Raw genomic sequence first — 15,450 nt, 5'->3', positions numbered from 1 at the left:
AAGTTCCATGTCATACTTGCTGAGTGTTTTTATTCGCTCTTGTGTTTTATTTGATTTTTAGGTGTATGACGGTATTTTATCGTATATTTGTGCGATCCCCGTATACACGTTCATATACATGAAAAAGAAATAAAAAAAGAGAGAAGGAAAGAAGGGCCGGCGGGCTCATTTATTTGTGGCCGGCCCGGGTCCTCTCCTCCCCCTTCTCCTCTGTCGGCCCAAACCGGCTCGGCCCATTCTCCTCTCCCTTATCTCCTCCCACCGCCGTGGCCTAGCCGCCCGAGCCCAGGCGCTGTGCTTCTTCCCCACACACGGACGTCGCCGCCTCTCGCCCCTCGCGCCGCGCTCGCCAGCCGGCTCGGCCGCTCGAGCCCGAGCCACTCCTCGCTCTCCCCTCTCCTCTCCCTCTGCCGCCTGGGCCGGCACCCGAGCGCCCACCTCGGCTGAGCTTAATCGCGCCGAGCGCGCTCACCCCGCGTCGCCTCTTGCCCGAGCCGCTCCTTCTCCCCGCATGCTTATCTCTTCCCCAAAACCCTAACCTCCGATCCGATTCCCTCGCGTGGGAACCCCCGCCGCCGTTATATAACCGGGAAGGGGGCGCTCGTGAGGGAGGAGGCCGATTGGATCTGCGAGAGCAAGAGAGAGAGGAGAGGTAGAGAGAAGAGAGAGAGAGAGAGGAGATAAAGAGAGCCTCCATCTTTGTTGCCGTCGCTGTTCGAGCTCGCCAGAGTGCCATGGCCGGCCTCGCTTTAGCTGGTGGGTCTCGGCAGTGATCTCTTTTCCCCCCTCCTCCATATATGCTACAGGTGGCCGTGGCCTTCGGGCCCGTGCCAAGCAGGTCGCCGGCAGGTGCTTCAGTGCCGTGCCGTGCGCATACAGGGGCAGCCGCGTTCTCGCGTCGCACCGTGCGCATACAGGTAGCCGGCCGGGCTTTGTGCCCGTGCCGAGCATATACAGGTGGCCGGCTGTTGGCTTCGATGTTCTGAGGTGCTTGCCGGCGGCGATGCTGTTGTTCGTGGCAGGCATTGATGTTGTTGTTTTGCTGTGATTTGTTTGGCGGCGTTTGTGGTGATGCCCCGATGGTGCTGTGTTGAGGGCGATGGTGCTGTGTTGGAGGCAATCTGTTGTTTGGGTGGTTTATTAGAGAAGCCGGCCGGTGCTTTGTCGCCGCGTCCGCGCGTGTGGTGCCGTGGCGATGGTGGTTCTGTTTCCCTGTGATTTTGGCCGTGCTTTGGTTTTTTGGAGAAGCTGGCCGGTGCTCGTCGCCGCGTCCGCGCAGGTGGTGTCATGGTGATGGTGGTTCTGTTCTCTTTGATGTTGGCCGGTGCTGTGGTTTTGGTGGCTGTGGTGATAATGGCCGGGCTGTCCAGTGTGGCGGCCGGTTGTTCATTTTGGAGATAGGCATGCTGTGATCCGTTGTTTCGTGGCCTGGGGTGTGCGCCAGCCCGTGCATTTGATGCTTTGCCTCCTCTCTGTTACAGATTTCTTGTCTTGTGGCCGATGATCAGTTGTGAGGCCCAAATGTCTCTTCTGCTTCTACTTTGTTTTGCTGAGACGTCGGCTGGCTGGTATCGCCCATGGGTGGTGCCGCTTGATCGGTAGTCAATAATGATGTCGCGCTGATCCGTGGCTCCTGTGCTTCTTTCTTGGCCGTGTTGATCTATGGTGAGCTTAAGCTGACAGGTTGGTATTTTGGTGGGCATCTGGCTGCAGTGCTGGTGTTTGGTCTCTATTAGGATCATTCTGTGCTGATGGTGGCCGTTTAGCCTCCCCGTTGCTAGTAGGTGCATATGGTGGCTTAGGAGTTGGTGTGGCTAGTTCTTCTGCCCCCGGGTGAATCGAGGACTGATCTTCCTCTGTCGTCGCTGTGATAAGTTCTGAATGTGGGCACTGTCAGTTTGTCCCATTGATCAATCTAACATGCGCTACCCTTTTCTGCTATTTAGGGTGATAGCTAGGTGGGATGGTGCTGTTAGTTTTTCCCCTTCCATTATTAAGAGGGTCTGTTGGTCCTAGTGTGCTCCCGTGGGTTGTTTGGGCACTAGTTCGGGTGTGCTGATATTTAGATCCACTGCCTGTGTGCATCCATTATAGTATCTCAGTTTGGTTTGGAGTCTGAAGCATGGTTGCTTGATGGTGAAGGGTTGTGGTGATTCCCTTCCCTGTTGCTCATCACTGTGATGGCGTGATGTTACCCCTCTGTTGTTTGGGCGCCTGGTGATGTATCTGGTTCCTCTAGTCCTTTTAGGAGAACTCTGATGTTGCCTCCCATCTGTCGTTCTGAGCTTTATGGTGACCTTGTGCTACTGTGCTTATGGTCTTTGCGGCTCTGGTATTCTGTGGCTTGACTTTGCTTTGATGCTGGTCCTGCCCTGCTTTAGAGATGAGCTAGGTTGGTTGGGGCTGCTGATGATCACTTGGGTTTGCTGCTGTTCGCCCTCTGCTGTTATTGCTTCCTGTTGCCCTGTGTGGCTGATTTTGCTTTCGTGGCTGTGGCAGTACCGTTTGTCCATGGAGATTTGGCCGATGAACTTGGTGAGGTCTTTGTGGGGTTGCCGCTGAGATTCGGATGAGGGTTAAGGATAGAGGTCGTAGATAGGAGTTCGGAAACGTGGCAGTTCACCGGGCACCCGAGAGGTTGTAGCTGGTGAACTATCGCGTAGCCGGGCTCTCCCCCCCTCTATTCCTTTGTAGTACCTGAGGATTCGGTCGATGATCAGGGGCTACCATTCTGAGGCTATTCAGCCGATGATGACCCGGGATATATAGACAGTCCATGTTAGACTGTTCGTCCCGTTTCTGCTACCGCTTTTGATTACTAATGCTTACTCTGCTCTGTCTGTGATTGGTGTGATTACAGTCTTGCAGACTCGGAGACGATTTGACGACAACCAGCGCAAAGCAGCTTAATCGGAGGTTGTCTGGCCGGGAGCCGGACGTAATTAACCGGCAGCCTCACGAGGCCCTAGGAACCAGGACAACATTCACCGGAGAAGACTTAGTCGGATAGCATGTGCGTTTGTATGTGTGGAGTGAATTGTAAATATGAAACTGTACTTTATGATTTCGATAATGAATGAATGAAGTTATGTGTTTTAATTACATTTGTCTCCTGTTTCTTTTGTATACTTTGAGTATACTGGCACACCCGCGATATATATACAGTTATACGATATACGCAATTCGAAATACAACCATTCATTTGAACGTGTTTCGAATCCGCGAAACATTAGGTATGAATTGAATGCGGCATGCATGGGATGGTAATAGCATCATCACAATGAACACATATGCCTTCACTCATTCTCTATTACATATATTAGCTTGCTAGGAATTAATTTAGTTAGATGCAGTCCCCGAGGGGACTATCACTGCCGGTCTGCAGGCTGAAGGCTTCAGCCGGCAGTGATTGCTGGTCCCCGATTCAACGTGTTTGTGGTCGAAAAAAGCAAAAAATATTTTTTTCACGACCAGAGGCACCCGACCGACTACTGGTCACCCGCCCTCGACCTGAAGCTCGAGTACCGATCACTACTCGCTCGCTATTTTTTCACACGAGTTCCAGAACTCGAACTCACAACCTCGATCAGAAGCTCCGCGCGCGTGACCTCTCTAACCATACCACCTCTCATTCGTTCTTGAGTACAATAGCAAAATCAATCCTTTTGACCTCATCGAGTTGTACATCTCATCGAGTTTTACAATGTTAATATAAAGTTTATCTCTATCCGACTCCGTATGAAAAAAGTTTATGTCCAATCCGTGCAGTGTTCAGTAAAACAATCATAACTTTTGCATACAGAGTCCGATTTCGACATTCGACGTATACTTTCGAAGCTAACGAGGAGGCGCATAAAAAAAATGCATGTCTTTAGACTTGTATATTTCTTGACCCCCAAAAAAGGCTCGGAAGACCTTCGACAGGACCTCTGAAGTTTTTCGTCGAAAATTGACCTTCTCTAATTTGCCTGGAAATTTTTTGAGACATAGTGCTACATCTGAAAGTTAGTGCTGTGCAGATGTTTTATCAATCCGAGTTACCAAACTCACGAAAAAAATCTTTGCATTTACGGTTTTCAACTTTGTGGCCTTGAAGGTGGCTTTTTCAATGATTTCTACTAGTTTTACACTAGATCCAGGCAAAAAGTATGTTGTCAAGTATGTAGCTTCCTCTGTACTATTTGGATGGATTTATTTGTACATTTATATGGTTTCAAATAAAAAAATAATCAACTATAAAGTTGTAGATCTCGTCGTAGCTAGAATTTTCATATAAAGTTTGTCTTCATCCGACTTAGTACGAAAAAATTATCAATTTTTTAAAGATGAGATGTCATCGACCACGGCTGAAACATTGTTAAGATTATTTGGGCATTTGAATGACCTCAAATTAAAAAAATTTGAACTACAAAGTTGTAGATATCTTCGAGAGCTACAATTTTCATGTAAAGGTTTTCTCCATCCGACTTCGTACGAAAAAGTTATGAACTTTTTAAAATAAACTATCATCCATTATCACTGCCAGCTCTAGTCACGAGCCGGCAGTGAAACCTTGACTATCACTGTTGGCTCGTGGCTAGAGTGGGCAGTGATAGTTAAGTTTCACTGCCGGTTCTTTTCGAATGATATTTTAGTGCCGGTCCTTGATACAAACCGGCAGTGATACTATATCACTGTCGGCTCGTAAGAAATCGGCAGTGATGGATCGGCATATAAATCTATTTCTGTAGTAGTGTCTGATTGGGATGGTCCGGTGGATGGGTTGATGGGAACATTGGGTTTTTTTATTGGCTGTGATGGCATTTATTGTTGATATGATAATTATATATGTGATATCTGTGTGTTGAATTGTCCAGATTGCTTCTGGTACATGAGAGACTGTCGAAATTTTTAAGAATTTCTAGTCTTAGTAGGATTTAGGGGTGATGTTGTGTAACGTCTAGGTATAGGGATACCTGGGGCGTTACAAAAACCTTGGCAGTTTAGAGGATAGGGTATAGATATGATCGGCCAAATTAATCCTTCATCAGGGAAAGGGCACATGTTTGTATTGGTTGCCACAGACTATTTTACAAAGTGGGTTGAGGCTATACCTTTAAGGAGGGTTACGGCAACAGAGGCTATCAACTTTGTTAAATAACATACCATCCATCGGTTTTAGGATTCCACAAACTATTACAACCGATCAAGGTACAATATTCATGTCGGATGCGTTCAAAAGGTTTGTCGATAGTCTTGGGTCTGCTAAATTCATCGCCATACTGCGCTCAAGCCAATGGGCAGGAAGAGGCTTCAAACAAGAGCTTGATTAAGCTGATTAAAAGGAAGATTGCTCAACAGCCGAGAAGGTGGCATTCCACATTAGCCGATTTGTTGTGGACGTATCGGATTTCATGCCATTGAGCCACCAAGGTTTCTCCTTACTAGTTAGTTTATGGACAAGAAGCTGTGTTGCTTGTTGAGACTAACATCAGCTCACGAAGGATTCAGAACCAAGATGAGTTGACAGTCGATGAGTACAATGGCTTGATGATTGATAACTTGGATGATTTGCCGGAGCATCGGTTGAGAGCATTGAGTAGCGCGTAGAAACTCATCTGAATCAAAGAAAAGAGTCAAAGCAAAGAGTTGGTAATGAAATGGAGAAAGTGTATCGGCTATACAGTCGATATTAAAGTGACTTATTACAATAGTTCCAATTGTTCAAATCTAACCGGAGGGAGAAACAAAATAAAATTATTCGAAGATCACTACGATTATCACATCCGCCGCTCTATCCAGTGTCCGCTTCACCGACTTGATGATATCAACGTCTTCCTCATCGGTGTCCGGGACCGAAGTCAGCTGTACCTCTTGTGCCTCGATGGATTTCACCGCATTCTCAACCATAGACTTCTGCATGACGAAAGCCGATGTGGCCTGAGCCGATCGCTCCTGCGCCCCGGTCAGCTGCTCCTTAAGCTTACGTAGCTCCTCCTCGCGGAGCTGAATCTCCGCCTTTATGCCGTCAACTGCGCGCTTGGCCACCACCTCCTTCGCCTCCATTTTGTCAGCTTTGGCCTTCTGAGTAGTCTTGGCGACGGCGGCATAGGCGTTGGAGAGGACCTGGTCCTCCTTCTGGGCCTTGCGCCTGGCCAGCCGAGCCGATGCCTCCTCTACTTTGGTCTTCATATAATCAATTTGGGCGGCGGCTTGGAGGACCTCCATTTTTGACCTCGGGAGGATGTGGCAGATCATTTGGATGAGATCGCGGAGCTCCTGCGCGTTGTCCAGCAGCCTATCCGATGGCCCTTTCAGCAGGTCTAAGATAGCCTTGAGAGTCTGCTGGATCCTCGGGGTCTTCAGGAGATCCACGGCTTCCTGAGCGTCTAAGCTTCGAGTCGACGCTGCCGGGAGAGAAGTGGCGTCGGTCGGAGGGATTGGCCTGGAGGATGTCTGGCCGCAAGCCGACGCTGTAGTAGGTGGTGCCGGAGTCGGAGCCAGAGGAGCTGTGCCTTGCGGCGCTGGTGGAGGAGTTGACTGGGGCGCGGCGTGAAGCGGAGGCTGCTGCAGGAAAAGGCACATTTTAGAGACAAGCCGATTAAATCAAAGATGTCGATCATCGCAATTTCAAAATGTTATTACCAGAATTTTATAATTCCTTATTTTTGAAACCTAAATGCTTAATTAATGAGAATACTGATACCACAAGTCAAATCCTTTCACAAGTTATACCGTATTAACCATTGTTCTTTAAATAACAGGTGCTAAGACTTATTAGTTTCCTCATTTGCTACTCATAGTTGATTTTGTATCTATTACATCATGCGAGGCAACAGAAATACCAACCTTTGGATCAGGTCACAATGGACGGCCCACACTAACTTAGAGTACCTTAGAAGAATATTCATATCCATTTCGGAAGAAACCTGTGTGCTTCTCGAAGATTAGACAAGAGGCAGATCTTTGGACCCTGACCGGTGTTTCAGCCCTTGGTTATCTATATCCTGAGTAAAAAGCCACCTACAGACGCTTTACGCCCAATCATTCCGGATAACACTTGCATCCTCTGTCTTACCGCGGCTGCTGGCACAGAGTTAGCCGATGCTTATTCCTCAGATACCGTCATTGTTTCTTCTCCGAGAAAAGAAGTTGACGACCCGTAGGCCTTCCACCTCCACGCGGCATTGCTCCGTCAGGCTTTCGCCCATTGCGAAAAATTCCTCACTGCTGCCTCCCGTAGGAGTCTGGGCCGTGTCTCAGTCCCAGTGTGGCTGATCATCCTCTCGGACCAGCTACTGATCATCGCCTTGGTAAGCTATTGCCTCACCAACTAGCTAATCAGACGCGAGCCCCTCCTTGGGCGGATTTCTCCTTTTGCTCCTCAGCCTACGGGGTATTAGCAACCGTTTCCAGTTGTTGTTCCCCTCCCAAGGGCGGGTTCTTATGTTTCGGCCCTTGGTTATCTATATCCTGAGTAGTACGATTCCTATTATGTGGGTTGTTTCGCCTCGTGTAAATTCGTTTATGTGAGGCGTGTGAGTGAGTACGGCAACACTCCGTGTTGTAATATTTCACTCTTTATTTATTCTCTAATACAAAGATGTGTAGTCCTTCTCCGTATTTGAGAGAAAAAAAACTTGTGTGCTAGAAAAACTCCTTATCTATTAGCCATCAACTCATGCACCTGCACGGGTTAGCAATCTTAAATGATATAAAATAACAGAAGTTTATAAAAAAAAATGGCGTGATATGTTCAAAATACAGGAGTTGGAGCCTTCTATTGAGCTGAGCGATTTGAATGGTTCCATGCATTCTGAAGTAGATTAATATTTTGTTCAGGCTAATCATTGTGTCTTCAAACTGGGCACATTGCTCGTTGGCATTGATGCTGTTCAAATCTCGAAAGCGTATGATCTTCACTGGGTCCAATGCTGATAAGATAAAGCTAATAATGTGTTGATAAGTTGTTTTTCAGGAAGTTGTTTTTCTTTTTTTTCTCAAGCCTTTGTAAATAATAATAAAAGTGTTCCTTGACTAACTATTCGTGGGCTTTGTATGCAGCCTGAGGCTCAATGTTACAACATGAAACATTATAGAAGATTTGCCGACTAGCGATACTGTTGCACTGTCTAATGGAATGATTACGTTTTGTTAGAAAACCTGCCATCCTGAAATCTACGCTGCACGGGCACGGGCATACTCTGTTTTGCTTTTTTAATTAGCAACATGGATTGTAGAAGCATTATCATGGATGATTTTGGGATGAAGGCAAAGTGCATTGCGTTGACCTATCTAGACGAACTTTCACTTGCTAACCTGAAATTCAAGTGGGGAATGCAAAGCTGAAATAAATATATATTGTTTCTGCACCCACTGTTCTGTTTATTTTGGCAACATTCTCAATAAAATGATATATATACTTCTGTTTGGTCTAACCTGGATGATCCTAGAATTTGCAGAAGTAATGTTTAAAAAATAACCGATGACTTAGTATCACTTTCTGGTAAACTTGAAATGGTTTATATTTGATTTGTGCAGTGGTGTCTAACCAGTTTATTTTCTGCCATAACATTTTGCAAGACAGCACACATAATTAAAAAGACAGCAAATATGTGTCCCTGAGCACAGTGGTGCAGAGCAACCAACAGCCGCCACACCAAGAGGGTGCTTCCATTATGATGTTTTGTTCGATACAATTGGTTTGATAGTTTGACAGAGAAGCTACGCCGTCTATTTCATTGAGCTCATATATTGTCCAACAATATATACATACAGTTTCTTAATTTCGATACAATTGTACTTTTACCTAGTATGTATTTCGTAAAACGTGAGTTGCACGAGCAAGATTACTAGGAAGAAAAAAAAGTACATATTAGCATGAGGCATCCTTAATTAATAGAAGATCAACCCAGTGATGATATCGATAATTTGAAAAGCTCAAAACGAAAGCAGTAAGAGCCTAGCCCATGGAGTACCTCGTTTGTGTCGGAGGTTTGCGATGAACGGTTTTTCATTTCCTCCTCGACCTCAGACAAACTGTTCTCTTTTAACCCTGTCACAAGAAAAACACATAATATATGTTACCCCAACGCGATATATACTGTAAGAGCACCATATGACTTGTGAATAAGTTGTAGTATTTAATTTGAAGGAGCAATGCAAGTGGTAAACAATGGTAATGATATGGAACTAGCTAGCCTGCCTGCCGAACCAGTAATTGGATCGACGAGGATTATTATGGAGAAAGGCTACTAGTACTGTAGAAGACAACAGAAGATGATGGGATCTTACCATCTGGTAAGCGAGGAAAGGATGCCTCGGTTTCTGCTTGAAATTTTTTGTTATCACCCATCAGTTCAGATCTGCCATCGCCATGCAAATAGAATGCATCAAAAGAGATAGAAGAGGCGCATCTGGAAAACTTCCAGGGCATTCCAAGTGTGCATAGCTCCCACTACTACAAAAACGTTTTTTCGAGACACCTAAGGTGTCTTTCCATAGGTGGGTCACATGGCAAATTATCTAGATGATTTTCAAAGACGGTCAACAAAAGAAACTTGTCTAAATGTTATTTTTATAGACGGTTCCTTATGTGAAAATGATTATTTTCACAGGTGATTCCTTATGTGAATCACATGTGAAAATGGTACGATTTTCACACGCGATTCACGTAAGGAACCGCCTGTGAAAATAGATAAAAACTTATCTTAAAAAAATCATAACTTTTTCATACAAACTCGGATGGGGACAAACTTTATATGAAAATTGTAGCCCTAAATGAGATCTACAACTTTGTACTTGGAAACTTTTTGATTTGAAGTCAATTATTTATCCAAATAATCAGTTAAAGTTTTACACATGATCACACATATGCTATTGTTACCACAAGTCCTATTAATGCAAGTAAACTCAAGAACAAGGAGAAGAAAAAAAATACTACCAACTTTAACATCTCCAATAAGATCAACAAGATGAAGATCAAAAACCCCACTATCAAAAACAAGACTTGACTTACAGAAGTACTAGTGATAACAAGAACATCAAGTGTCATCAAGTGTTAGGACGGCCACAAATATTTTTTATTTTTATTTTATTTTTCTCTTATTTTTTCTCACCTCAGCAGCACTAGAATAAGAACCAATGTATATTTTTGCTCAAGTTTGATGTAAGGAGTGACGGCTATGGATGCAAACACGTGTTCTGAAAACGGTACAGAAACTTTCGGGGACGAGAACTCAATCTTTCAAGCCATTTTTGGCCTTGAAAAATTCACCGAACCCAATAACATTAGGTAGAATTGGATGTAACTTTTTCTGTAGATGTCTGTAGAGTCAAAAAATATCCAAATCGGAATCCATATGCAAAAGTTATGCCCGTTTTAACGAAGATGGGATATTTTATCATTTTAACCTTTTCGGTCGAAGGTTTTCACATGCGGTTTACTTAAGGAACCACCTGTGAATTCGGCCGAAAATATTAAAATGATAAAATATCATATTTCTATCATAGCTACTTGATAGGTGAGGTGGTAAGGGGATTCGCGCGCGAGGGGAGTGGGGAGGGAGGTCATGGGTTCGATTCCCATGGAACCCAAAGACTGAAAACAATTTGAAAAAATAGTGTGGCTTGTAACTTGCGACAGCGTGGCCGCGGGAGTTCCTCGGGTGAAATTTTTTTCCGCTTTTTTCGAGCAAAAAAATATCGATTCGGAAACTGATTATCACAGGCGGTACACTTAAGGAATCGCCTGTGAACATCGGTTTTCATTGGCGGTTCCTTAAGAGAACCGCCTGTGAAAACCATTTTCACAGGGATTCCTTAAGTAAACCGTATGTAGAAATAGGTTTTCACAGGTGGTCTCTTTTGCGTCTGTGAAAATTGTCCATTTTCATAGGCCTTCGATCACAGATGGGTTGACTAAACGCCTGTACTAATAGGTTTTTCACCCGCCTCTAAAAATAGTTTTTTAGTAGTGTTCCACGAATAATTAATTCATCGTATTGCTTATGTGGATAATCAACACGAATAACTCATGTCGCAATATGAGTGCCGTGGCTTAATTAGCTCAAAGCTTGATGAATGGCATATATTCAAATCTTACATCCCATATTGGAACAAATGTGGCTTATATATAGATTTTGAGAAGCATTGTTGAGACGTGCTATGACTTAGCATTTGTGATGAGTAAATGACAAGTCAATTTCAAGTTAAGTTGAAATTTGGGATTTTAGTGATTGCATGAGCATGTCTAGTTACCACAATGCATGATTATTATTTGTTACTAACCGGAGTTGGTGAACATGGTGGAAATTATTGGAGGAGAAGAAAATGTGTTTTCTCATCTCATGATGTGTAGGTCACTAGAGTCAACTTGGCGGCCAACAACGAGAGGACCGAGACTGAGCGGGAAGCTTGAGGCCGGATGGTCGGGATGCCGGATGAAGTCAAAGGTGATCGACACCGTACAGGTGAAGAGAACAAGAAGCACATGAAGGTTGATGAAGACAGTGTGTTGACCAAGTCAAAGTAAGCAAGATGCTAGTGCAGATAACAAGGTAGCTCGGCAGCGGGAGTAGGAGAGACTTGCTGGCGGTTGGGATCTGTTGCCATCAAAATTTGGCAACACCGAATCGGCGAAAACTTCAGAGGCTATTTTGAGACCCTAAACGATATTTTGGGATTTGACGATTTTTTCGTTCCCTCGCGTGATATGTCTAATGTGTCCCTCTGACTCTTATGGATTTTCAAATTGAACTTTTTTTTTAAATTGAACTTTTCGTTAGCTTTTCAACGAGACCAAGAATGTCACAATTGGAGTTTGTATGTAAAAATTATGGTCATTTTACCAAAAGGTGCTTGGATCGGCTATTAGCACCAGAGCTTGTAAATTGGCTGCAGTCCTGGAGAAACACGATCGGCTGTTTATGGAGTTTGAGTCAAATACTACTCTGGAAAGTCTGGAGCATACCACGAAGGGTCTGGATCAGAAGGAAAGAGTCCAGATCTACTACAAGTAGACTAGTAGTACAGACATAGTAAGGCTCGTGATTAGATAGGAAAGTAGTAGTTTGTAATAGGATTTAAGCCGAGTCTGTTTACAGTAAGAGATCATAGTCTATCTCTAAGAGTAGCTTATTTTCAAGTTTCAACAAAGTCGGTTAGGAGCTAGAATTCGAGTCTGTTACGAGTTACGACTAGAGATAAACCCCGGCTATAAATACATGGCTGCGAGTACCATGTAAGACATCCAACATCCAATCAATACAACTCTACTTTTCTCAGCTACTGTTCATCGTACTAGGAGAAGCTATTAATTAGTTCTTCGTAATTTATATCTTCTCGGCTGGTCGCTTCGCTAAACCGAGTAGATCTAATTACCCGTAAGCTGATCTCGACGAGTTATGTCCCGATCAGATTTGATCTTCTCGTTGATCTTCTACTTGCTTCGTTCTAATAGATTGAGCCCAGAATAGCTGGCAGTAGATCTATTAGTCTGGTTATCACGTTCTACTAGTTTGAACCCATCTTGTTTGGGTCTGTTTATCCTTTCCTATCGGCTTCATTGCCGTTAGATCTATCTTGTGTTCTATATTAATCTACGTATCGGCTAATTAGACGATAGGATCGTCTACTCTGTCCTTGTTGATTTTTCAGGTCAAATCAACTGGCACGCCCGGTCAACGCAAATTCGATCCTAGAGGCTCCGGTAGTCGCTGGGTCGCGTGTGTCATGCGCTGAGGCTCCACATTTCAGTGCGAACAGGATCACGGGACAAGGTCACATGCGTCGAGATTGGAAGATTTGCTTAGGATGTAAGTAAACGACGGGGAGTCATGCTTTGAGGAGCATGTAAGCCGGTTTTGCGGTTTGGTTTCAAAACCATAGGAATGATGGATGTGCATGTGGCACTATCTCGAAGTTTGTGTCGAGGCAAAACAAAGTGATGAATACGTCAGGAGCGTTGGATAGAAGAAGAAATATTTGGACAAAAATACCCCTAGTAGTTGGTAGGATGTGTTGGTAGAGAAGAACATTTTGGAAAAGATGTCCCAAAATGACCTATAAATAGAGAGGGCTGGTGCTAGGGCCCTAGAGAGTCATTTGGTTCAGATATGGGAGAGAGGTGGAGAGAGGAGAGGAAGAGGGCAAATTTGGGATTTTAGACAACAGACACCGTCGTATTTGATAAAATAGACAACATGTTGGCGTATTTACAAATTTAGCATCCGTATTCGGAACCTCAAACGCCGAAAACTGACTTTCGGTAACTCAGAATCCGAAAACAGCCCGATCCCACAATTTTCGGCAACTCAGTTACCGAATACGGCACTGTTCACCGTATTCGGCAACTCAGTTGCCGAAAACACTGTAAACAGTGCTCGGCAACTGAGTTACCGAATACGGCCTCTGCATGCATGCGCCGGCGCCCGGAAGCTACAGTAAAAAGCTAGCAAGCAAAAGTGTATAAAAGTGCATGTTTTTTATTTAATTCACGATTTTTTTTGAAAATACAAAAATAGTCCAAAAATTCTAAATGTTTTCATGATAAAACTAGAGATCACCAGCAACCCATTTTAATTAGTTTGGTCCAAAAAGCCTGAGCCAATATTTAATTAGAATTCTCCAAATAAGTCAACTTTTATAAATTCTAGCAATATTTAATGCCTCAAATAATTTCTAAAAATCTAGAAAAATTCACTAATATTGTTATAATGTGATATACTAATTTATAAAAATATTTCCATCCCTATGTTATTTGGTGAAAAAATGAGTTCCTTTGTAATACTTCGTTTATATGCATTTTTATCATTTCATGTGATATTCTCTTTTTAATTCAATTTGAATAAAAATAATGCAACATGCACAAAATTTTGGTTCTCATATTAATATTAAGCCTTTGTAATGCTCCATTTATATATATTTTTTATCATTTCATGCCAAATTATCTTTTTAATTCAATTTGAATAAAAAATTCAAACATGCACAAAACTTTGGTTCTCAGATTAATATTAAAGCCTTTGTAATGCTCTATTTATATGTATTTTTTTGTTGCATTATTTTTATTCAAATTGAATTAAAAAGAGAATATCACATGAAATGATAAAAATGCATATAAACGAAGCATTACAAAGGAACTCACTTTTTCACCAAATAACATAGGGATGGAAATATTTTTATAAATTAGTATATCACATTATAACAATATTACTGATTTTTTCTAGATTTTTAGAAATTATTTGAGGCATTAAATATTGCTAGAATTTATAAAAGTTGACTTATTTGGAGAATTTTAATTAAATATTGGCTCAGGCTTTTTGGACCAAACTAATTAAAATGGGTTGCTGGTGATCTCTAGTTTGATCATGAAAACATTTAGAATTTTTGGACTACTTTTGTATTTTCAAAAAAAATCGTGAATTAAATAAAAAACATACACTTCTATACACTTTTGCTTGCTAGCTTTTTACTGTAGCTTCCGGGCGCCGGCGTATGGATGCAGAGGCCGTATTCGGTAACTCAGTTGCCGAATACGGCACTGTTTACAGTGTTTTCGGCAACTGAGTTGCCGAATACGGTGAACAGTGCCGTATTCGGTAACTGAGTTGCCGAAAATTGTGGGACCGGGCTGTTTTCGGATTCTGAGTTACCGAAAGTCAGTTTTTGGCGTTTGAGGTTCCGAATACGGATGCTAAATTTGTAAATACGCCAACATGTTGTCTATTTTCTCAAATACGGCGGTGTCTGTTGTCTAAAATCCCAAATTTGCCGAGGAAGAGAGAATAGAGATGTACGATTAGGCTAGGTATTGAGTTACTTTTGGGGTGTTCATAATGAGTTTTGGAGTGAATCCTACCTATGTAATCATACATCTTGATTCACCTTGAAGTAATGGAGGAGCCAATTCATGTAAGTGCTTGTCTCAATCTCATGTGCCTCCTTTTCTAGTTTAATCTCTCTATTGACTCCCTTGCATCTTGTTGCAAGTTTTCTTGGATTTCTGTAGCTTTTGTGATTCAAGTTGTTCCCATTGTGGAGCCATGATGTGGATGATGATATTTTGATGATCTTGCAATAGATCCACGAGCTCAAAATTCCTTGGTTGAGTTTTTGCCCGGTTTTTTGCCTCGGTAGTGATTTTCGTTTTCCTCCTTGTGCTGTGATTTTAGATGAATTCTTGTGAGTCTCCAAGGTTCTAGGATATGTGAGAACACCTCTCAAATGATTTTGGATCAATCCATCTCTCGAGCACCACAAATTTGAAGTTCTTGCAATTGTTCATCCCTCACCTCAGATTCTATGAAAATTGTTTAATTTGTGATGATTTCTTGATCTTTTGGAATGGATCTTTTTGTAGTGATTCTCCATGTATATATGTACCTCCGATCAAAATATTATTTAATTTGGAGGTCGTTTGATTGGATTTCACCTTTTGTATCTTGTTGGCTCGTGAGGGTTTATGTTCTGCTT

General features: G+C 42.9%; 1 protein-coding gene and 1 long non-coding RNA gene across 6 annotated transcripts in view; one reads left to right on the top strand and one right to left on the bottom strand.

The window, feature by feature from the left end:
- The first annotated feature begins 293 nt into the window (after positions 1-293).
- On the top strand, positions 294-3,102 carry LOC133887405 (uncharacterized). The gene is made up of 2 exons (XR_009903552.1): positions 294-756; positions 2,861-3,102. It is a non-coding gene; the product is annotated as an uncharacterized LOC133887405 (long non-coding RNA).
- A 2,513-nt stretch (positions 3,103-5,615) lies between these two features.
- Positions 5,616-15,450, bottom strand: part of LOC133886898 (uncharacterized) — a 28,371-nt gene continuing 18,536 nt past the window's right edge. For 3 of the 5 annotated variants that reach the window (XM_062326806.1, XM_062326810.1, XM_062326807.1), the window contains 3 exons: positions 9,274-9,344; positions 8,958-9,034; positions 5,616-6,546 (listed from right to left, as the gene is read on the bottom strand). In XM_062326806.1, coding sequence (XP_062182790.1) covers positions 5,737-6,546; positions 8,958-9,034; positions 9,274-9,344 — 958 coding nt within the window. In that variant the 3' untranslated portion in view covers positions 5,616-5,736. Of the gene's footprint in view, positions 6,547-8,735; positions 8,832-8,957; positions 9,035-9,273; positions 9,345-15,450 lie in introns of those variants that run through there. The other 2 variants (XM_062326809.1, XM_062326811.1) reach the window with 2 other exon arrangements.

Source organism: Phragmites australis, chromosome 12, assembly GCF_958298935.1.
Source record: "Phragmites australis chromosome 12, lpPhrAust1.1, whole genome shotgun sequence".
Classification (NCBI taxonomy): domain Eukaryota; kingdom Viridiplantae; phylum Streptophyta; class Magnoliopsida; order Poales; family Poaceae; genus Phragmites; species Phragmites australis.
The sequence above is the reverse complement of the archived record's forward strand: the minus strand, read 5'-3'. Positions and strand labels throughout refer to the sequence as shown.